Source organism: Rhinoraja longicauda, chromosome 32, assembly GCF_053455715.1.
Source record: "Rhinoraja longicauda isolate Sanriku21f chromosome 32, sRhiLon1.1, whole genome shotgun sequence".
NCBI lineage: Eukaryota > Metazoa > Chordata > Chondrichthyes > Rajiformes > Arhynchobatidae > Rhinoraja > Rhinoraja longicauda.
The window spans coordinates 21,802,906-21,827,967 of NC_135984.1; the positions used below are offsets into that span (position 1 = coordinate 21,802,906).

General features: G+C 44.7%; 1 protein-coding gene across 1 annotated transcript in view; it reads left to right on the forward strand.

Moving 5' to 3' along the window:
* Nucleotides 1–24,577, forward strand: part of robo3 (roundabout, axon guidance receptor, homolog 3 (Drosophila)) — a 560,989-nt gene extending 536,412 nt beyond the window's left edge. The window contains 3 exon segments of the mRNA XM_078426827.1: nt 1,684–1,884; nt 10,571–10,728; nt 22,027–24,577. Of these exon segments, the coding sequence (XP_078282953.1) occupies nt 1,684–1,884; nt 10,571–10,728; nt 22,027–22,038 (371 nt within the window). The 3' untranslated portion in view covers nt 22,039–24,577.
* Nucleotides 24,578–25,062: the final 485 nt, after the last annotated feature.

Consider the following 25,062-nt stretch of genomic DNA (forward strand, 5'->3'; position numbering starts at 1 on the left):
ACTTGTCACCGCAAAGCTTTCATCTTGATGCTCCAGTTTCTTCCCAATCCCAAAGACTTGCGGGCTGATAGTTAATTTGCCACTGTGATTACTCCTAGTGTGTTGGGTAGGTGCTAGAATCTATTGAAAGCTCACGAGAACACGGGGAGAATCAAAAATGGGATCATTTTGGGGTTAGTGTAAATGGTTGAGTGAAAGTGGCCATTGACTTGGAGAGCCAAAGAGACTGTTTCCTCGCTGTACATCGCGATGTCCATGTCTCTGATGGGCTGAGAAATACAGTAATCCACTGAAGGGAGTGTGTAACTGCCACAAGACTTCCTGACAAAGAAATGTTTCACTATTTAATAAGGCAAGGACATAAACAATGAATGGCAGGGCCAGAGGGAACATCGAGGGAGGTAGGGTACAAATCCAAATATCCCAGAAGGTTGCATATAGAATAGATAAGGTGGTGAGAAAGACATTTAGGTTACTTGCCTTCATTCACCTGTGCAGAATAAAAGAGCAGGATAGTCATAGTACGACTTTACCAAACATGGCTAGGCCACAGCTGGAAAACTATGTGCTGGTCACCACCTTGTAGAAAGGGTGTGATTGTACTGGAGATTGCAGAGAACATTGTCATGGGATGGACATTCTCAGTTGTAGGGAGAGACTACTACTCCCTGTTTTCCTAAGTGTTGAGAAGGTTGAGGGGGATGTGAAAAAGGTATACAGAATTATGAGGGGCATAATTGGGCAGGTGTCTCAAAGTAGAAGGCGTGGGTTAAAGATAGATGCTATCTTTAGGAGGTTTAGAGGGGGACCAAGGCAGTCAATGGGCATCACGATCTCTGTGGCTTAAGCAGAAAGTGGTGGTGAATCAGTGGAATTCATTGCCACAGAAGGCTGTGGAGGCCGTCAATGGATATTTTTACCACAGAGATAGATAGATTCGTGATTAGATCGGGTGTCAGGGGTTAAGGGGAGAAGGCAGGAGAATGGGGTTAGGAGAGAGAGATAGATCAGCCATGATTGAATGGCAGCGTAGACTTGAAGGGGCCAAATGGCCTAATTCTGCTCCTATCACCTATGAACTTATGAACAAAGGCATAGTTGTCAAAGTAAATAGGTTGGTTGTGTGTTATACCAGAGGACCACATACAGTATGTTCCTTCAACTGCACTAGTCTCCTCTTTGTGATTGCCCCAACCATCATGTGCTCACCCCCGGTTTTATCATGGAGGTAGTTGGTCCAAGACTCATTTACCAAATGTGGGGAGCTGTGAGACTTCCAGGGGCCCTTTACTCCTATGATATTAACCAGGCTTGCCTTTGGTCTGACTTGGTGCTCCCACTTGTGGAACGACATCTACCCCAGATCCCAATACTGAAAATTTACAAGGCCCATTCATCACTTGCGATCCTAAAGGGTGACTGAAGCAAGCTTTGCTGACAAAATGGCATTAGGTACAATCGTGATCCTCGACTTAGATGCTAGGCTCAGTGAGTTGGATAACCGATAGGATGGGACATCAAAGGGCCGAATGAGCTCTGTCACCTTGGCTCTTCCTTTGATGCTCCCACATGTACAGTTTTCTACAAGGCTCAGAGATTCACTGTCGGGGGCAGATCATTCGCTAAGCTGGAGGGCTGACTTGGCCAGCTTTTGTTGACTCACTCTATCTCTGCCTTGGACAGATCTGCCACCACCACCTGCACCTCCCCCAGCTGACGGAGTTATGGAGACTCCTTACTTACAGCCCAATGGGACGGAGACCGGTGGGACCTCGCTCGACCATGATGGGAGTGCTTCGTCCACAGAGAGGAGGCCATCAGCTGACCAACGAACAGAGAGCGCACATCCCCACAGCAGAGCGCCATCTTCTCGACACAAAAATGGTGAGCAGAAGAAAGACCTCAACAATGGACAACAGCCATTAGATCTTAGGTGTAGCAACTTTTAATAACTTAGGATGCGCTCTGGATATTTGCTTTTCCTCAAAAGTATTGAACCGCAAAAAAAACCCCAATATCTGTGGTAACTTGACCCATGGAGTTATGATGGTCTCTAATGGCATGTTGTCTCTTGGGAAGAGATTGTCCTGGATTGTTTTCAGCTTCTTGGGAGTTGTTGGGTGCTGCACTCAACTATGCAAGTGGAGAGTATTCCATCACGGTCCTGAATTCTTCTTCGTAGATGGTGGAGTATCAGGATTCACCACAGGATACCCAGATCCAGACCTGCTCTTGCAGTCATGGTACTAATTTAACTGGTCCAGTTGACTTTCTAGTCAACAGTGGTCCCCACAACATTGATGATGATGGATTTGGTGGTGGTTGTACTGCCATTGAATGTCATGGGTAGGTGGTTAGACTCTCTCGTTGGCAATAGTCATTGCCCGATTAAAAATATTACTTGCCATTTATCAACCCAGCCCTGAGTATTGTCTAGGTTCTGCTGAATGTAGCTGTGGGCTGCCTCATTTGTTGTGGAGTTGTGAATATGATTGAACATTGCACAGTCATTGATTAGGCAGCTGATAATGGTTATGCTTCGGATACTGCTGGAAGTGATTCCTTCAGAGATGTCCTTGGGTTGGTGTGATCAACCTCCAAGCACCACAACCATCTTCCTTTTTGTGAGGTCTGACACAAAGCCCTGGGTTGTTTCACTTTTGATGCCGACTGACTTCAGCTTTATCAGGGTATCTTGATGCTATCAAGGGTCAGTCATTGCATCTCTTCAGTGGAATTAAACTCTTTGGTCCTTGAACCCAGAATATGATGAAGTCTGGTCCTGGTGCAACCAAAGCTGGGCAGAAGTGTGTAGGTTGTTGGAGAGTGCTAGATGGCATGGTTGATGTCACCTTCTGCCCCATTGCTGAAGATTGAGAGTACACAGGGTAGTAATTAACCAAATGGGATTTGTCCTGCTGTTTATGAAAATGAACAGTTGGCCTATTTTGATGTCTGTATAATAACTAAGATGGAACAGCTAAGCCACAGATGCAACTAGATTGGAGATCAAGCAATGTTTTTTTTGCAGATTAAATGTGCCAATACTCATATCGTTCCTTAATGTTGGTATTTATGGTGGATCATCATCCTATTGTTAAAGTAAACTAAATTTAATAAGTTAAACACCCAATTTAATTCATGTTTTATGTGTTAAAGCTAAGTCTTTTTTTTTGCAATATTAAAAATTCTCCTTTTTAACTATTGTTGAGCTGCGAGTTTGCCACACTGTCGGGTACCTTCACTAAAAAATGGCACTGAGCAGGTATTCAGTAATACAGTTGGGGCTTTGTCTGGTTGCATCGCCATTGGCGTATCCGGTATTCACAGCTGTTTTTTATATATCACGTGAAGTGGACTGGTGATTAGTTTAGACATACAGCGTTGAAACATGCCCGGGCCCACCGAGCCCGCACCAACCAGTGGTCCCCACACACTAGCACTATCCTACACACACTAGGGACAATTTACACATTTACCAAGCCAATTAACCTACAAACCTGTACGTCATTTGAGTGTGGGAGGAAACCGAAGACCTCGGAGGAAACCCACGCGGTCACGGGGAGAACATACAAACTCTGTACAGACAGCACCTGTGGTCGGGATCGAACCCGGGTCTCCGGCGCTGCAAGCACTGTAAGGCAGCAACTCTACCGCTGTGCCACTGTGCTGCCCTTATTGTGGGATCTCTGGGGGAGATGGAACATTAATTCGGTACTTCTGGTTGAAAGCGCTTGCAAGTGTTTCTGGCTTTTCGTATTGGGCCCGGCCTCTGTTGAGAATGAGGATGTCTTTGAAGCCGCCTCTCCTGTTAGCTGTTTAATTCTCCACCACCTTTGAGAAGTGCACGTGGTAAGACTGCAGATCTTCAATCGGATCAGCTGAATTGTGAGAGCGAAAGGCTCTATCCATTTCCTGCTGCCTTTGTTGTATATAACATACACCTGCACATCATTCATTAACCTCCACGAATCAGCCCTGGACAACTAACTGCGACTAACAGCCCCAACAGCGGAGCACCACCAGGATCGGTGGAACGTTTTCATATCTGAATGATGCTGGAGCTCAGATTATAATATCACTAATTATGCAACTGCTTCTGCCTCACTAGGACGTGGTTCCCAACGTTTCTGCTCCACGCACCAGTCACTGATACCCATCCACCGTTTCAACTCACCAGGACTTCAGTTTGTGCACACACTTTGATGTTACCCAGCTCACTAGAAAATGTATTATAACACTGAACAAAACAAAGAATGGAAATGTGTTGGGTATGGCTCTAAATAACATCCACTAGTCCAGAAAATCAGCAAAATTGTAATTGTGCCAGATCATCATCTTTTGCAATATCTATATACTAAAACTCTCGTTTTTTTGTTTGTTTGTTTGTTTGTTCCTGAACTGCACCCAAAACGGTGCACGATAGTGCGACAATTTTAGGCCCACCTTACTCACCGTCGTCTCTTTGGTGCTAATGGAAGAAGTTTCATTCAAATCGGTGTTATATTTTTTAAGTTATTCACATTTTTAAGTTTAAATCTATCTCCTAAGGAGGGAGGGGGGGAGGAGGTAGGATAAGGGGGGGTTGAGGGGGCTGGAGTGGGGGGGGAAGGGAGGAGGGGAGGGGAAGAGGGAGGGAGGGGGAGGGAGGGGGAGGGAGGGGGAGGGGAGGGGGGATTGGAGGAGGAGAGGGTGCTGCACCAATGCAGGAGAGGTTTGGGCCCAACGGGTCCACTTGGTCTAGTAATAGCTAAAATAGATTATTCAGGTATAAACAAACTATGATGAGAAGATTGGAAATGGAGCTGAGCCACTTTTGGGGGAGAATAGGAAACATGTTCACACCCTCAGGCTGGTAAAAATCTGAAATTCTCTCCCCCCAAAATGTGGGTGTTGGCATTGTTAGAGTTTGGCAGACCTAGACTGATATCAGAAGGATATCAGAACTGCTGGTTCATTTATGGGACCAGCCATGATGCTGGATATTGGTGCGTGTCCTCTCCTGTTCCTGCTCCCCTCGTGTTCCGTACATTAGCCGACCCTCGAAGGATACTCGCTGTTGACGTCCTTTGCGGTAAACCTGTAGTTTTATTTGCGGCCGGATGATAGAAGTTCATCCTAACTGTTTGAGCCTCTATGGCAACAGTGGCCTCTTTGAAGTTGCTGATTCCAATCATGCTGTCAAAAGGAGACTGCTTTCATTAACATTATTTATGGTGGAAGAAAAGCAATTCTTATGATATTGAAAGATTCATAATCTTTTGTCCTTGATGGAAATCTAAATCTTAATGAAATAAAGTTCTCTTAGCAAGGTTGTGGTTCAATTAGGTCCTTTGCAATAATTTCCCAATACTTGACAGATTGGATCTAAGATATTTACAGCATAGAGACTGGGTCAACACTAAATTTCAAAGAAAGCCTTAAATTAGCTGTAAAGTAAGAGATGTATTAACCAGAGTGTGATAGTACTTTGGAATTAGAGTTAATTGATTCCATTAACTCCATCCTGTGCTGATGGTTATCAAGGTGCCTTTTGTTAATGAAAATTCGGTAAAGTTATTACAAACACTAACAGACTAAGGCAGTGAGATATTGAGCCCAGGCAAATTGGATATTACATTGCACACATTTTTAATGGAAGAGAGGCACAAGGAACTGCACATGCGGGAATCCTGAGCAAAACACAGTGTTGGAGGAAACCCATTCCACATTCATCGATATGTAGAAAAGAACTGCAGATGCTGGTTTATGCCGAAGATAAATACAAAGTGCTGGAGTAACTCACCGGGTCAAGCAGCGTCTCTGTAGGAAAAGGATGTATGACGCTTTGGGTCGCGACCCTTCATCAGACTTGTGTCTTGATTCCTCTGATTCTGAAGAAGGGTCCCGACCCAAAACGTCACCCATCCTTTTTCTCCAGAGATGCTGCCTGACCCACTGAGTTACTCCAGCACTTTGTGCCGATCCACATCCATCAAATATTGGTTCTGTGTTACTCACTGGATTTGTACATTTCACTGATCATTCCAGTGTACTGCAACCATTTATTTGGAAATAAATGTTTTAAACAGTAAGCATTTTCAACAGTGTTGTGAGGCAGAGTTGTAGACAATTGTCATTAGCACCAGTGGCGCTGTAGTCAACTTTCCCAGTGCTTGGTTGGGAGAGTTGCCAAGATCAGCATTCTTACTAAGATGGTCAGTGTAAAAAAAATAACTGCAGATGCTGGTACAAATCGAAGGTATTTATTCACGAAATGCTGAAGTAACTCAGCAGGTCAGGCAGCATCTCAGGAGAGAAGGAATGGGCGATGTTTCGGGTCAAGACCCTTCTTCAGACTAAGATGGTCAGTAAGTATAGTTAGGCGCAGAAATTCAGGTGCTGTCGGATTTACAGCGCTGAGCTCTACAGTGTGAAGATACTTTCTACATCCACTCTATCTATGCCTTTCATTATTCTGTAAGTTTCAATGAGGTTCCCCCTTAACCTTCTAAACTCCGGTGAGTAGAGGCCCAGTGCTGTCAACTGCTCATCATATACTAACCCACTCATTCCTGGGATCATTCTTATAAACCCCTCTGAACCCTCTCTAGAGCCAGCACATCCTTCCTCAGATATGGGGCCCAAAATTGCTCAAGTTATCATCATTGCCTGTCTGTTTGAAACAAGACAGATAACATTCTGTTTGACCAATTAATATTTGTCTTTATGAATGCAAGAAATTGATCTTGGGAACTATTTGATTGCAAAGAGAACATTGGTGAGCTAAATTTGCAACTCACCCAATCTCAAGGTAGGAGGCTCTTGAAGATGACATTAAAGTTTCCAACATTGATTGAAAGTTACAGCATGGAAAGGGGCCCTTCGCCCACCAAGTCCATGCCAACCATTGATCACCCGTTCACATTCGTTCCATGTTATCCCACTTTTGCATTCAGTCCCTACATATCCCGAACAATTTACAGAGGCTAATTATCCTACAATGCCGACATGCCTTTGAGATGTGGGAGGAAAACCGAGCACCCGGAGGAAGCCCACGTGTTCATAGGGAGAACATGCAAACTCCACACAGACAACACCAGAGATCAGGATCGAACCCAGGTCTTTGGCACTCTGAGGCCGCGTCTCTACCAGCTGTGCCACTGTGCTGGTCTTGTCCATTTTGAAGTTCAAACTTGCATCATTTGCCAGCACTTTTGTCGTTGAAACAAAAGATTGCATGTTTAGGATTTAGTTTAGAGATACAGCGCGGAAACAGGCACTTTCGGCCCACCAGGTCCGCGCCGACCAGCGATTCCCGCATACTAACACTAACCTACACCCACTAGGGACAATTTTTACATTTACCAAGCCAATTAACCTACATACCTGTACGTCTTTGGAGTGTGGGAGGAAACCGAAGATCTTGGAGAAAACCCACGCAGGTCACGGGGAGAACGTACAAACTCCGTACAGACAGCACCCGTAGTCGGGATCGAACCCAAGTCCACGACGCTGCATTCGCTGTAAGGCAGCAACTCTACCGCTGCGCCACCGTGACTGCCCATTGGATATTATCCAAAATCTGACCATTCATCTTGGCTTAAATTTCATCTCATTACCCTGGAAGTGCTGCATAACTGAAGGCTATAGATGTAACATGAAAGACAAGGATCAGCTGCTTGCTCAAAGGAAGAAAATAGATCCCATGATATCAGCCGTCACAGCCAAAAACACATCGGTGTTCAATCCATTTGGTGATTGTGATCCCAAGATTCGAGCAAAGTCAACACTGCCCAATTGCACATTATTGTGTCTGGTTTTGAGATTCAAATAACTTTAAATAAATGTTCTCCATAAATCAGTGTCATAATGTGGAAATGCAAAAAAACTGCAGATGTTGAAGTCAGGAGAAAAATGCAAACTGCTGGAGTAACTCGTCGGGTCAGGCAGCATCTGTGGAGGGAATGGACGGACGATGTATAAGGCCGCGTTCCATCGGCTGGACTGAAATGTCCGACACACAACAATGACCGTCCATTTCTCTTCACAGATGCTGCCTCTTTACAGAGCTCCTCCAGCAATTTGCCATGATATTGGAACTGAGAGCTAGATAGAGCTCTTAATGATAGCGGAGTCAGGGGGTATGGGGAGAGGGCAGGAACGGGGTACTGATTGTGAATGATCAGCCATGATCACATTGAATGGCGGTGCTGGCTCGAAGGGCTGAATGGCCTTCCCTGCACCTATTGTCTATTGGATCCATGTGACTGCCTGACTACGGCCTTGTCTATGAAGGACATTAATCAACCTATTTTGACTTTAACAACTTTAGCAGCTTTCTGAGCCACATTTTCCAGAGTCTCTAATCCATAAGTAGATGTTTTTAAATTAGACGAAGCAAGAATTCCGTCAAAAATAATAACAGGAGTAGAACACTGGACTTTAGTGGTCTTCATCTTGCACTAAACGTTATTCACGTTATTCCCTTTATCACGTATCTATCTGTACACTGTGGACGGCTCGATTGTAATCATGCATTGTCTTTCCTCTGACTGGATAGCACGCAAAATAAACTTTTCACTGTACCTCGGTACACATGACAATAAAATAAACTCAAACACACTCCCTTTGAGTCTGCATTGCCTTCCAATCAAATCATGGCACATCCAACATCCCTCTAATCCACTTCTCCACTCTCTCCCCCTAGATTCCCTTACTGATTAAAAATCTATCTACCCAGCTATAAATATATTCAAGGATTATTCCACTATAGCCTTCTGATACAATAAATTCTAACGGTGTGAGAGAAAAAAAATTGTCTTCGCCTCAGTTTTAAAGGGGAGTCCCTTGACCCTGGGACTCTGCCCTTTGGTCCAAGATTCTCCCTAAGGGGAAATTCTCCCAATATTTATCTCGTTGAGCCTCTCGGGATCTTACATGTTTCAATAAGATTGCCTCTCATTCTTCAAAACTCCAGGGAGTACAGACCACAAGCTGTTAAACTATTCCTCCTTGTCTGTCATCATCTTACCGAACCTTCTCTGAACCCATTACAGGAAGGATGTGGAGGCTTTGGAGAGAGTGCACAAAAGGTTTAGTAGAATACGAGAGTGCCGCCTGGATCAGAGGGTATGATCTCTCAGGAGAGGCTGGCCAAACTTGGATTGTTTTCCCTGGAGTGTTGCCCCTTGAGGGGAGACCTGGTTAAAGTATATGAAAATATGAGAGGCATAGATAGGGTAGACAGTTAGAACCTTTTACCGAGTTTAGAAATGTTTAGGACTGCAGGCAATTGCTTCAAAATGAAAGGGGCAAATTTTAAAGGAAATATGAAGGGCAAGAACTTTATACAGAGAGTGGTTGGTGCCTGGAATGCGCTGCTAAGGATGGCGTTGGAGGCAAATACAATGGTGGTTTTTAAGGGTCGTCTAGAAAGGCCCATGGATGTGCAGGGAATGGAGGAACATGGAACATGTGCAGGCAGATGAGATTAGTTTATTTCGCCATCTGCTCAACACAGACATTGTCAAGTCAAGTCAAGTCAATTTTATTTGTATAGCACATTTAAAAACAACCCACGTTGGCCAAAGTGCTGTACATCAGTGCAGGTACTAAGAACGAGCATACAATGGCACACAAACATAACAGCACATACATAAACAGTTCACAGCACCACCTCAGAGGGCCTCAAACGCTTGGGAGTAGAAATAGGTTTTGAGCCTGGACTTAAAGGAGTCGATGGAGGGGGCAGTTCTGATGGGGAGAGGGATGCTGTTCCACAGTCTAGGAGCTGCAACCGCAGCTGAAGGGCCTGTTTCTCAACTGGACTGTTCTCAGTTCTAAATGGCTGATGTTAAACCTTATGTGATTACATCTGTTGAGGACATTAATTGTGTTTTAAGACCTAACATAATATAGTTTAGCAAAATATAGTCACTCCTAATTCTTGTATATGTCAATTTGAGCTGGAGAGCCTGTTCCTGTGCTGCACTGTTCTATGTTTTAACTGTCTTCAATAATAATATATATTGTCATAAATAATGCAAGGGTTAAAACCTTTGATGGCCTTCTGTGAATGGTCCACTCATGCGCATCCTTGCACAATTGTCGTGACATCTCCCTACTTTCCAGTAAGCTCACTCTACCCCACACACTAGGGGCAATTTACAGAAGCCAATTATGCTACACAGCTGTATGGAGCACCCAGAGAAAACCCACACGGTCACAGGGAGAATGTACAAACTCCATACAGACAGCACCCGTAGTCCGGATGGGACCCGGGTCTCTGGCGGTGTAAGGCAGCCACTCTACAACAGTGCCATTGTGCGACGCAGCTCTTTGTGCTTTGTGTACAGAAACCCCCAAATCACTTTGTTCTGCAGTCTTCCTCCATTTAAATGGTAATCCGGTTCACAACTCGTCATGGTGAGTATTTGAACTCATAATCTGGGAATCGGTGCAATATTGGTCTTCACTATTTGCAGACTGTTTGAAGTTGTGAAAAGGTGCCAAGAAAATCAGGGTGATTTCGAGCCAATGACCTTTGGCCTCTGGATTAACTCTTGGTCTATTTGAATTGCTCCTGCAGAAGATGATTTAATACCGTACAGCAAACCAACCTTTCTGCAACGGGGTCAAGTGTCAAGCAATTGCTCCACAACAGGAAGCTCGTCGTCCAGAGGCTCAACTGGGTCACGGGGTCATGTCGCAGGTCGAAGCAAAGGAGCTGGAGTAGACCGCAGTGAGGTAGGAGGCAGTGGTGCCCAACTGCATCGTACAAGAACCTGGCGATCTAGTCCCTGTCCGCATATCACCAGAAGGAATGTGTCAATGGACTGTCTGTTATACAGTCATAGAGTCCGATAGCGTAGAAACAGGCCCTTCGGCTCAACTTGCCCATGCCGACCAACATGTCCCATCTACACTAGTCCCACTTAGAAACATAGAAACATAGAAAATAGGTGCAGGAGTAGGCCATTCGGCCCTTCAAGCCTGTACCGCCATTCAATATGATCATGGCTGATCATCCAACTCAGTATCCCGTACCTGCCTTCTCTCCATACCCCCTGATCCCTTTAGCCACAAGGGCCACATCTAACTCCCTCTTAAATATAGCCAATGAACTGGCCTCAACTACCCTCTGTGGCAGAGAATTCCGCAGATTCACCACTGTCTGTGTGAAAAAAAACGTTCTCATCTCGGTCCTAAAAGACTTCCCCTTTATCCTTAAACTTGCCTGCATTTGACCCATATCCCTCTAAAACCTATCCTATCGATGTACCTGTCTAAATGTTTCTTCAACGTTGTGATAGTACTTGTAAGTCTGTTGACCCTATTCCAAACACTACTATATTTTACTCTTGAGAATTCCTTCACCATTCACCATTTGTTAACCTAGTCATTTACTCGCGTTTGTTCTTCGTCCATTCAATGTGCTGTGCACAGAGGGATCTCCAGTAACTCTATGCAGGAGGAACACAGCCATGTAGTGTTTTCAGAATCAACAGTTTATTAACCTGCAAAGCATTTCCATTATCTGACGAAGGGTCCTGTTCAGAAGCATCAGGGGTTCTGACCCGAATCGTCACCTATTCATGTTCTCTAGAGATGCTGCCTGACCCACTGCGTTAGTCCAGCATTTTGTGACTTATTTTATAAACCAGCATCTGTGGTGTCTTGTTTCTATATTTTACTTCTTGTTTGTGCATTGGCAAAGTCTGTGCAACGGATGAAATGTAGAGTTCTTACCAACACTATGATTTCTGGAAAGATGTGGCCCTGAAATTCCACAAGATTCTGTCTCCTTCTGTATAACTGGTGTCACTTGTTGAGAAATGGTGCAAACGTCTACTGTCAGACATATATGACATTTTGTGTCATCCAATCCACCTGGAAGGTTATTTACAAAAAACTTTGTGTCAACTTGTGAAGTGGGTTAAGGAATGGTAGATGGGATTTAACTCAGACAAGTGTTGGGTGATGCATTTTGGCAAGTCAAACCAGACCAGGTCTTGCTCAGTAAATGGTAGAGCTCTGAGGAGTGTTGTAGAGCAGGGATCTGGGGTACAGGTGCACAGATCCCTGAAAGTGGTAAGACAGGTAATCAGGATGATGAAGCTGTTATGCCTTCATTGATAAAGGTATCGTGTACAAGGGTTGGGACATCATGTTTCAGCCGTACATTTGGAGTAATTGTAATTTTAATTGTAATTAATTTGTTATCCAAGTATGTAAAAACATACAAGGAATTTGATTTGCCATACAGTCATACCAAAGAAGCAACAAGACATATAACTACATAAAAATTAACATAAACATCCACCACAGCGCACTGTGATGGAAGGCAATAACCTTCTTCCCTCCTTTTCTCCCACGGGCGGGGCAGTAAAACCATTTGCAGTCGGGGTGTTCGAAGTTCCTGCGTCAGGTCGATCGAAGCACCCGCGAACAGGGCGATCGAAGCTCCCGCGATCGGGGCGGTCGAAGCTCCTGCCGTTGGAGCTCCCGAAGTCGATCCATAACCAAGAGCTCCACGATGTTAAGTCCGCAGGCTCCCGCGGTTGGAAGTCCCAAAGTCAATCCCCAGCAAAGGGACCGCCAGCTCCACGATGTTAGGCCGCAGTGCGGACAGAGATACGATACGGAAAAGTTGCATCTCCGTCGAGGAAAGAGATTTTAAAAGAATTTAGAATATAGGACATACAGCACAGGAACAGGACCTTTGGCCCACAATGCACCTGCCGAACATGATGCCAGGGTAAACTAATCTCATCTGCCCATATCTGCCTACATGTGATCTGTATCCCTCCATTCCCTGCATATCCATGTGCCTATCCAAAAACATCTTTTATAGGCACCGATCCTCTATGTAAAAACCTTGCTCTACATATTTTCTTTAAACTTTGCCCCTTTCATCTATTTCTTACGATGGAAATATTTAAATGCGAGAGGGCAAAGCAGTGAGGTGAGGGGGCAAAGTTTAGAGGAGATGTGCGGGGCGAGTTGTTTTACACAGAGGGTGGAACACGCTACTGGGGGGTGGTGGTTGAGGCAGACACAAGAGCGGCATTTAAGAGACTCTGGATAAGCGCATGGATCTGCAGAGAATGGAGGGATATGGATTATGTGCAGGCAGATACATGGTCGTCTTGGCATCATGTTCGGCACAGACATTGTGGGCCGAAGGGCCTGGTCCTGTGTTCCATGATTAAAGCTATCTTTACATTTTCACCCTGGCTGTCTCTGGTAGGAGAGATCAGAAGATTGTAGTCCAAGAGCAGGCCAATGGGACTGGGTAAGTTATGAAGCTTGGTCAGCCTGGAGGTGTTGAGCCAACAAGTCAGTTTCTGTGTCATATGCCTCTGTTACTCTGTGACTCTACTATGAACATGTGATGGTAGATAATTGGAATAAGCGTACGTGTATGAAAAGAACTGGCTTGGAACAATGCTTAAACCTCCATTGGATGGGGATAGTTCACCAATCTTTGAATTTGTACCTGTTCCAGGTCAGCACAACAGTTGGACATTGTGTGCCTTTGAGGCTGATGGGCGATCTTATAGAAGTGTATAAAATCATAAGGGGAATAGATCGTGTGAATGCTCAGTTTTTTTACCCAGGATAGGGGAACCAAGAACCAGAGATCATAGGTTTAAAATGAGACGGACAAGATTTAATAGGAACCTGAGGGGCAACTTTTTCACTCAGAGGGTGGTGGGTTTATGGAACGAGCTGCTAGGGGAGGTAGTTGTTGTAGGAACTGTAACAACATTTAAAAGACACTTGGACAGGTACATGGATAGGAAAGGTTTAGCGGGATATGAGTCAAAGAGGATGCTGAGATGGAGAACCTTGGTTGGCATGGACGCGTTGGGTCAAAGGTCCTGTTTTTGTGCTGCGTGACTCTCTATGACTCTCTATGAGTAGAATTGGGTTGATACTGCATACCTGCACAAATCTGAATCAGAATTGTCGATAGGCACAAAATGCCGGAGTAACTCAGCGGGTCAGACAGCATCTCGGGGGAAAAGGAATTGGTGACGTTTCGGGTCGAGACGCTTCTTCAAACTGAGTGGTTCCTCTCAGTCTGAAGAAGGGTCTCGACCCGAAACATCACCAATTCCTTTTCTCCAGAGATGCTGCCTGACCCGCTGATTTACTCCGGCATTTTGTGTCTATCTTCAGTGTAAACCAGCATCTGCAGTTCTTTCCTACACAGTGTATTCTGTGTCACGTATGTGTACACTGTGTTTATACAATATTTACCACTCCTGTGAAAGTTTGGGTGACTACGATTATTATTGTAGATATGTACACAGGATTGATAGTGTTTAGTGTATTTGTACAATTTTAGGCAAAATGACGGTTACCAAAACCCTTACAGCATTTTGTTCAGCACAGGAGTTACTGGTATTAGTAGTATTAATAATTTGAAATGGTGTATTTGGCAGCAGCAAAATCTGTAAGGTAGAAACTCGACCTTTAGATTCACAAATCTACCAATCTAAGAGAACAGGGCATCTTTGAAGGAGGTGATGAAAACTTGCTTTACAAGCCAGTGTATTTGAAGAGTTAAATTATCATTCACTGCAGAGGGAAGGAAAACTCCCTCTGGAGAGCTCTGTGCACTCCTGCTTGAGGGCAAGGATTTATAGATAACTATGTCAGGAGCCCTTTGGAACTCCATTATGTGGTTTAGATTACAAAGCTAATCGCTGTATTAACATCCATTGAGCCCCCCTGCACCTTATCTACCTGATACTCCCTAAATGCAACTGGCAGTAGAATGAAAAGAACAGCCTGTGTAATGACTCTTTGCTCTTTAGACTTGCTCAGACCTGTCAGTCCTTACCGAGAGCAAAGGGCCACCTTCAACTTCAGTTCCTTTCAATCATCTTTTTTTTTTTCTCTCTCTCTTTTGTTGCTCCTTTTTGCTTCTCCACAAAGGCCCTTTCATCTTGTTTGAAGATTCCATTGGCGGAACTGTCACAGGATTGCTGAGGGTTGCAATGTGATGGGGCTTCGCTTTTGTTCAAATGGGAAGCTCCGAGACTGCTTGCCCAAGCTGCCCCGGTGAAAATAAAGCAGAGCTCTCAGCCCCGTCTCAATCAGATCTACAACTCATCGGAGCTATTGCGGTGCTGAATGGCGCCAGTCGTCACTGGACCCGGCTCAGACTCATCGTACCATTGGCAAGGACATCGAATGGGCAAGGCCGCGTGGTTAAACCCACCTTGTAGCCGGGACATTATCAGTTATAGGGTCACAGAGAAATACAGAATGAAAACGGGCCCCTACCCCACAGAATTCATGTTGATCGTCAACCGCACATTTACGCCATGGTGCTGCCTTACAAGGCTTGCAGCGCTTGCAGCGCCGGAGACCCGGGTTCGATCCCATCTATGGGTGCTGTCTGTACAGAGTTTGTACGTTCTCCCCGTGACCGCGTGCATTTTTCTCCGAGACCTTCGGTTTCCTGCCACGCTCCAAAGACGTACAGGTTTTGTCGGTTAATTGGCTTGGTATAAGTGTAAGTTGTCCCTAGTGTGTGTAGGATAGTGCTCGTGTACAGGGATCGCTGGTCAGTGCGGACTCAGTGGGCCGAAGGGCCTGTTTCCACGCTGCATCTCTAAACTAAACTAAAAAAAATCCTACACAAAATGTTATTATTTATTCTCGTCGATTTTCCCCGGATTCTACCATTACACTGGAGGTGATTTACACTGGTCAGTTAACCTACCAACGTGCACATTTTTGGGATTGGGGGGTGGGGGGGGGGGGAGGGGTGTGGGTGGGGGGAGGAGCGATTGCAGAACCCAGAGCAAGCTCAACGCATGCAAACTCCACATAGAGAGCAATCAACATCAGGATTGTAGCCAGGTGTCTGGCACTGTAAGACAGCGCCTCTTCTAGCTGCTCAATTGGGCCGTCTAATGATTCCTGCTCCTTCAGTAAACAAAACACAATCTGGAGGATGTAGGCCCTTCAGCGGAGATGTTGTTGTTGTTGGATCAATGTCACTTTTCACTCAGTTGATTGTGCGTCCACACCTACTCCACACTCAGCTCCATGTAGCTTCGACTATCGTTTCAATGCTGCACTGAAAGACCGCAGCATTGTTATGGTCACTCAGCTTTAGCTTTAGCACTAGTTGAGAGATTCAGTGTGGAAGCAGGCCCTTCGGCCCACCGAGCCCACGCCGACCAGCAATCACCTCTACACTCATTCTATCCCACACACGAGGGACAATTTTTATAGAGGCCAATTAACCTACAAACCTGCACGACTTTGGAATGTGGGAGGAAACCGGAGCGCCCGAGAAAACCCAGGTGGTCACAGGGAGAACGTACAAACTCCGCACAGACAGCAGCCATAGTCAGGATCGAACCCTGGTCTCTGGCGCCGTGAGGAAGCAACTCTACCATGGTGCCACTGTGCTGGTGGGCCTGAAAGAAATCCCTGCGCTATCAAAAGAGCAGCAGTGAACCTCCAACTTTCAAATGCAATGGAATTTCATGTGAATATATTTACAGCAAGAAAATGCTTAAATCCCTGGGCTCACACTCTGATCTTGAACTACCTATAGATCCAGGTAGACACAAGATGCTGCAGTAACTCAGCGGATCAGGCAGCATCCCAGGAAAGAAGGAATGGGTGACGTTTCGGGTCGAGACCCTTCGTCAGACTATTTAAACCAGCATCTGCAGTTGTTTTTTCCTGCTTGTAGATCCAGTGCCACCTGCTCTCGCCACCTCATGGATGAAGGTTTCTCATTGCTTCTGATGTACTGAAGCAGTTCACCGTGGTTTGACCCCAACTCCTACTGCAGTTTCTACACCGACGCCCACCCCTTCCCTCTCATGTCACGCACCATTTTGGCAAACACGTTCCTCTATTGTCAGGAAACTTTCCAGAGTTATTATTATCACCCACTGGAGTTTATTACTTATCATGACACAGAATGAGGCCATTAGGTGATGCTGATGCCCATCAGATCAATCACATTAGTACCATCCGTCCTCTTCTTAATACCCTGTAGCCTTCATTTTGTTCTCTTTAAGTTAGGATTTTGCTCTCTTTTGCTCTCATTATGCCTCACAAATTGGTGGATTTGTGGATAGTGAGGAAGATTATCAAAGAACACAACACGATGTAGATCCATTGGAAAGTTAGACGGAGAAATGGCAGATTGAGTTTAATCTGGACAAATGTCAAATGCAAAAAGAAAGTATGTAGTAAATGGCAAGGCCCTTAGAAGTACTGATCTGGAGGAATCTTGGGGTGCTAGTCATAGCTCCGTGAAAGTGGCAACATAAATGGATAGCGTGTAAAGATTATATGCTTGGCTTCATCCGTTGGGGCACTGACTATAAAAATGGGACAGTTGTACAAAATGTTAGTTAGGCAAATGTTGAGTATTGTATGCTGTTCCAGTTACTTACTGGAAGGATATGAAAGCATTACAGAGCTCACGGAATAGACCCAACACCACCTTTCAGAACAATAAATGCAGACAAAAGGAACTTCAGGTGCTGGTTTAGAAACAAAAAAGCATAGAGTTTTGGAGTAAACTCAGCAGGACAGGCAACATCTCAGGGGAAGGTGTCCCGATCCGAAACATAACCGATCCATATTCTCCAGGGATGCTGTCTTACCTGCGGAGTTACTCCAGCACTTGTGTGTCTTTTGTAATCTGCAGTACCTTGTATCGCTGGAGAACATAGACAGGCGATGTTTCGGGTCAGCACCTTTCTTCGTACTGATTGTGGTGGTGAGGTGGGGGGGGGGGGGGGGGGAAGGAGGGAGAAAGTTGGAAGAGAGTTGGAGCAGGACAAAGTATGGCAAGTGATAGGTGGACACAAAGTCCTGGAGTAACTCAGTGAATTAGGCAGCATCTCTGAAGAACATGGGTAGGTGACGTTTCGGGTCGGGGCCCTTCTTCATAATGTTCTTCAGGGTTGCTGCCTGATCCGCTGAGTTACTCCAGTACTTTGTGTTTTTTTTGTAAACTGGCATCTGCAGTTCCTTGTTTCTACAAGTGATAGGTGGAGACAGGGTAATGGGGGAGGGGAGGGGGTCTCCATCTCCAAGATTACTCACATCCTATCTCACCGCGTATCTTGTACAGACCTCATGCGGAATACCTGAGCATTGTTAGCCTGATCAAAAGCAACATGTTTACTCCATTTCTCCCCAGGGTAAAGTATTGAATCCTAATCCTGCTGCTTGTCCATCTATTAGGATATTCTCACAAGCTTTCTGAAGACTTCACATCACTAGAGCTTTCTTTATGTCGGAAACTTGATGCCAACATTTTGAAATGTGGCTGACAGAAAATAGATTTTGTCAGGAATGTAAAGTCCTGCAGGAAACAGCCCACTTCGGTCTGAAGAAGGGTCTCGACCCGAAACACTGCCCATTCCTTCCCTCTAGAGACGCTGCTTGTCCCGCTGAGTTACTCCAGCATTTTGTGTCTATCCTTGTTTTTATAATGGTCAGGGTGGTCTGGCAGTCTTCGAACCAATGTGGAAAGTGCTTCAGAAAAATGCACATTTGGATACTGTAAATGTGATACATCGAAGGTATCACAAAATGCTGGAGTAACTTCCTGGAATGGCGGGACTGTCATATGTTGAAAGACTGGAGTGACTAGGCTTGTATACACTGGAATTTAGAAGGATGAGAGGGGATCTTATCGAATAGTATAAGATTATTAAGGAGTTGGACACGTTAGAGGCAGGAAACATGTTCCCAATGTTGGGGGAGTCCAGAACAAGGGGCCACAGTTTAAGAATAAGGGGTAGGCCATTTAGAATGGAGATGAGGAAAAACTTTTTTAGTCAGAGAGTTGTGAATCTGTGGAATTCTCTGCCTCAGAAGGCAGTGGAGGACAATTCTCTGAATGCATTCAAGAGAGAGCTAGATAGAGCTCTTAAGGATAGCGGAGTCAGGGGGTATGGGGAGAAGGCAGGAACGGGGTACTGATTGAGAATGATCAGCCATGATCACATTGAATGGCGGTGCTGGCTCGAAGGGCCGAATGGCCTCCTCCTGCACCTATTGTCTATTGTCAGGCAGCATCTTGGAGCGAGGGAATGGGGTACACATTGTTCAGCAGAAAGTGAGGCTCACTTAAATACTCTCTGAAACCCATTCGATGCTCCGTTCCAACATCAGTGATTTTCATCACTGTTTTTAGCACAGGCATTCCAGATCTTAGTAATAAAGAGCAGAACTTAATCTGTCAAAATATTATCTGCAGTTAAAAACTCGCCAAACCAAACATCCAATCGTAATTATTTGAGAAATGATTTTATATTAAATTATTCAATATCTCTACAAACATTGAGCCTGTTATATTCGGTTCAGTCTGTACCCTGGAGCATGTATATATGATAAATGTCTCCCATTTCATGAAAGACAGGTTGTACCCTAAAGGGGAAAAGAGTATTGAGCAATTTTGAAGCCTAATGAATTGAACATGCTTTTAATATATGAATTACATACACAAGGATAGACTTCAAAGTGTGTGATGTGGCAGTGTTTTTTTCCTTTGCTGCCTAAGGTCAGAATATTAGAAAAATGTGAAATGGAATCAAATATCACAGATAGTGCAACTTGATCACCTAATGAACTGAGAGCAAACCTGCTCCTATTTTTTTGGGCGTCTCATGGGAAAACGCGGCGTTAACAAACTTTTATTGTTGCTATGCATAACAGTCATCTTTAAAGGATTTATTTAAGCCTGTAATCACACTCCCCCCCCCCCCCCCTTCCCGACCATCTCCCCCACCCCCACGTCTCCCAGTGTGAACCAGGTTTCTCGGTCTATGAGCAGGTGCCATAGAGATCCGATGACAGTCGCCCCCTTCCCCAATACTGGACGTCAGTTCTCATATGTTTGAGGGGTGGGCTGGTGAAGGGGCCACAGAGAAGGGAGTTGCATTACAAGTTTAAGAGCACTCGTTCTGCAAATACCCTTGACGAATCTCCGTTCAGTTTTACTCAATCTAATAAATGTTGAGCCAGGGAGTGACAGGCACAAAATTGATTGACTCAGAAGTTCAGGAGTTGAAGTTCATTCTTTCACAGCCAGACAAATGTTCAACCAACTGTTACACTTCAAATAAGAAAGCTCTCTAATATCAAACCCCTTCATCACTACCTCGTAGATCAGGGGAACAAAAGCCTCTCCCGCAGTGCATGAAGGGGAAGGGTGGAGGTGCCTTTAACGTTGAATAAACAACGGCGCACGTTGATATGAATTGCCACCCGCAGCTTCCTTTATTGTTGCAGCCTCCCTTCACTCGATCTCACTGAAGCTGCCCAGTTGTCCTTGACCGCCCCGCCCGCTGTGCTCTTCCCCAGTTGCACGTACCACATGCTTCTTGCAAAGTAACGGTGTTGGCTCATGAGCCACCGTCGTCTCCAATTGCCAAAGTGAAATTTGAGCAAGATGAGTTTAACAAGTTAGAAAAGGAATGAGACGGAACTGTAAACAGTGCATGGTCGTGAGGAGAACAGCTGACGCAGGGCGGAAACAGGTCCTTCGGTCCACCGAGTTCACTTCAAATACCAGAGGGCATAGCTTTAAAGTGAAAGGAGCAAAGGAGATGAGCGGGGCAAGTTCTTTACACAGGAGGTGGAGCGTTCTTGGAACGCGCAGCCAAGGTTGGTGGCTGAGGCAGATACAGTAGTGGCATTGAAGAGACTTTTGGATATGCATATGGACTAGAATGGAATGGAAGGATGGAATGGAAGGATGTGGGTTTAGTACAGGTAGATAAGAGATGGTCTTAGCATCATGTTTGGCACAGACATTGTGGGCTGAAGGGCCTGTTCTTGTACTGTACCACTCGTTGTTCTATAAGATAAGGATAGAAGAGCTGTGAATTATGAAGCCAGAGAAAGGAATATAGGTGGAAGGTGACAGGGGGAAGGGAAGGGAGAAATGCGTGCAAAGCCAGGTGGGGCTCAGAGTGGTGGGGAAAGCGGTGGGCTGGGGAGAGGGGGTGAGTTGTTTATGGGTTAGTTGGAGAATTATATATTCATGCTGTTAGGTTGCAAGCTACCCACGCAAAACCCTGAGCCTGTTCTGTCCTTTGATTCTACATCCTTACTTAAAAACTACCTATCACGCTCCGCTCTGAAATATTCAGTTGACCCCTGGCTTGGTTTTGTGGAAGAGTAGGATGTCTAGAGCAGTGCTTCTCACACTGGTGAATGGTTCACGCATGGGTGAATGATATTATCTTGGGGTGAATGAAACTAGAGGGTTGAATGAAGGGTGAATGACTTAATATATATATAGAATTATACACAACGGAGAATAAGACGAAAATTGCCAAAAAACATAAGAAAATTTAGTCGAGGGTGAATGAAATTTAGTGATAGAGACTCAAGGGTGAATGACACTGAAGTAGTTTAAGAAGCACCGGTCTAGATTAGGATGTGCTTTATGGTCACGTCAGTTCTAATATCAGGTTATATTTCCTGCATGGAGTCACAGAGTGGTGCAGCACAAGGCAGGCCCTGCAGTCCTCTCGTGACCCTTGTGACCCTCGTGACCCTTGTTCTGGACGTTGTCTTCTGTACGCCTGCCCTATCGATCCATTTAACCATTTTAAAAATGGCCGACAAGTTCACCCCTCATTACCTGGGCAACATATCTTTATTTAGACTGTAGACTTTAGAGATACAGTGCGGAAATAGACCCTTCGGCCCACCCAGTCCACTCCGACCAGCGATCTGTGTACACTAACCTACACGCAAACGGGCCAACTTTACAACTTACCAAGCCAATTGATCTACAAATCTTTGGAGTGTGGGAGGAAACCGGAGCCCCTGAAGAAAACCCATGTGTTCACAGGGAAAATGTACAAACCGTATAGACAGTTCAGGATTGAACATGGGTCTCCTGCGCTGTGAGGCAGCAAGTCTCACCATTGGGCCACTGTGCTGACCCCGTCTTTATACGTTAACAATTTTAACCCCTGTATTACTTTGTACTGATGTATGTTTTTCTTTTGTTTCGGTGATTTGCAGGAGAAAAGATGAACAGAAGACAGGCAGCTGCAAAAGAACCAGGCTGTGGGTGAGGACCTTGGCAGAAGTGTTCCCCACCCCACTCTCATCTTTCCAACCCTGTACAGAATGATTTGCCTTGTAGGAAAATTCAAAGTTTGAAATTTGAGGAGAAAAAAACTTTTATGTTTTAATTTATGACATCAGGAAAATCCGTGTTAACTTTGTAAATAGTTGGGATTTTTTTGTTTTTGTTTGTTATTAAACATTTCCTGGCCTTCTGGTGAACGTATTTATAAAAGAAAAAAAAAGGATAATGTTGGATATTATAAGGTATTTGTCTGAATGTGCCAATCTTTTTCAATAGCAAGTATGCGTCTAACAGACTAAACTTAAAAGAAGTTATATATTTGCACTCTGTAACATACATACATACATACATACATACACAACGTACTCTGGATTCTTCATAGGATTCCTTTGGGCACAGGGCAGTCATATTGGGGATTATTGCTCGACGACAAATTGGATTAATTAACCATTGGCTGTGCAACCTATGAATGTTCCCAACTGTGTGCTGAGATGATGCTTTTTAGCGGACCGCAATACTGAAGTGAATGTGCATTGGGAAGAGCCGTTAGCTTATGCTTGCTGGGAAAAGTCCGTGCTAATTGAAGAAGGGTCTGTTGGAGGTGGGAGGGTGGTGGCTGCTGATATAAAGTTTTAATAAGATGAATGTAGCCTGATATTTTGTTGTATTAAAAGCATTTCGTACAAATGTTCAGTAGATAAAATATGAGTGGTTATTTATCTAGAGATTTATAGAATGATAATGTTCTGGTGATCAAAAGAGGAAGTTGACCATTGAGGGATTAATTTAAAATAGGGCACGCGTTTCGCTTGGAGGGTTCTCCTTTCTAAATTAGATTTCCTTACGTTTTTGAATGGAACCCAGCAATGCTAAATCGCGGAGGCAGGTTTGGCAATTTGATTCTCCTACTATGAGGGAGCTTCGCCCTGTGACCATTCATTCATTGGTCAAGGTAAAGGCCACCATTTGTGTTGCCATCCTAATCGGTGGTGCATTGTTAAACAAATACCTGACTGGACAATGGACTGGGTGCAGAAACTGTCAGGCCTGATATTCCAATCGGTTCCCTTGTTGCTTGGGTTTCTACGTTGAGTGTAAAATGTTTTGTAAGATGAGTTGGTTTTGAGTATTAATGCATCCCTTCCACCCGGCATCTCAACCAAGTTCTTTCACATCTCTCCATTGGTATCTGCCCTCTTGTCAGGTCTGGTTCTGCTGTTTTCTGAAAATGACCAGCAAGATATTGATTCATGTAGCAGATTTGAGGAGGAGGGTCATAACTCACGGTAAATGCAGTCACGACCGATCTATCACTCATGGTTCAACTGGGTAGTGATATCTCCTGAATAGGTTAAATGCAGCTTCCACAGTTGACCTCAACACTGTGATGCTGAATTGGGATTAATTTTCCCCCTCCACTTGCTGATGAGTGTAAGACAAGATTGCGTTTGGTTGGGTCGAGTTGGGTTTGGCTTGCCACCATTAGCTCCACTCCCTTCCAGAGGTGTTGGAATAGCCTCCTCGTGTTTGTGAAATACTATCAAGTATCCTGTGTGAATGTTCAAAGACATTCCAAGGTACACTCTTGAATCTGGCGAGATCTGCAAATTATTGCAAAGTCACTTGTACCTTCGGCCGTAATGACAAAGAGATTGCAAAGATACCCTTGGTCATCCCACTCTAGTGGTGGGGTCTGTAACGCTGCAGTCTAATTCCTGGATAGCACTCCAAATGGGACTTCAGGATCTCCACATTATACACCCTTCCAGATAATGCAATGAAAAGCCTCCTGATATAGTGACAGGAATATAAATAGAGTTCCTTCAGCACTGCCAAGAATTCTCAGATGGCCCATCGTTGTATTTCTTGGTTGTATTCGTGAGTGAAAACATTAGCAATTCAAGTGTGCATGTGATCCAGTGCAGTGCAGGATTATTGCTATGCCTGTACGCACTTCCAAACCCAAAGGACAACTGTTGCTATACATAATACAAAGAGGCCGAGTGAGATCTCTGCAGGGGCAAGGTTGCGCCATTTCCCCACCGTGACGATATTCCAGTCATGTTTCAGGCAGAGGCAATGGGAACACAAAAGGTCTGAGCAGACACACTCTGCCCGTGGCTTGAATGATGCATGAACGGCCCTAATGCTCAGGAGGGTGTGTGGGCAGCTGCTTCACAGAGGTTAAGCAAACACATGGGTCCTGAAAAAGACATCCTGTACAATGTGCCCCATCAACACCGAGGCCCATAAATCCATTGATAAGATCGGACCACACTCCTTGAATGGTTAAGCAATTGGGGAATTAGCAGCAATTGGCCCTCTGAAATAACTTACAGTGTTCTTGTCTTTTCTGTTATTCATTCACGGTGTAAAGTCAAATTGTACCAAAAAAACTGTTATTGTTAGACCTGACCAAAAATATTCTGGTTTTCTCTAACCCGAAGACTATAATTTTTTTAAGGAATTAAACATTTTAAAGAAGCAAAACAAAATGCCTTTTTTTTTTCATTTCAGTGTTTCTGACTTGTCTGCATGTGAGTTACTCTGGGCATTCATATTACGTGTATGTCTCCAAATGTGTGGGTGTGTCTGTGTTACCATGAAAGAGTTTAGGCCCTCTGGGCCTCACTGTATGTTCTGTCTCGATTCATGCTGAGATCTTCACATGTTTCACATGCATGTTTGTGCATGTGCAGTATTATGTGCCAATGTAAATCGTCAAATTGAGTATGTACAGCAGGTCAGCACGGTGGTACAGTGGTAGAAACCCGGGTTCGATCCTGACTACGGGTGCTGTCTATATGGAGTTTGTACATTCTCCCCGTGACCTGTGTGGGTTTTCTCCGGGAGCTCAGGTTTCCTCCAACACTCCAAAGATGCGCACATGTGCATTCCCTGTGTGCACGGGTATGTTGTCAGTGTTATTGTCTGTACGCGTGTCAGTGTGAGGAAACACTTGGATG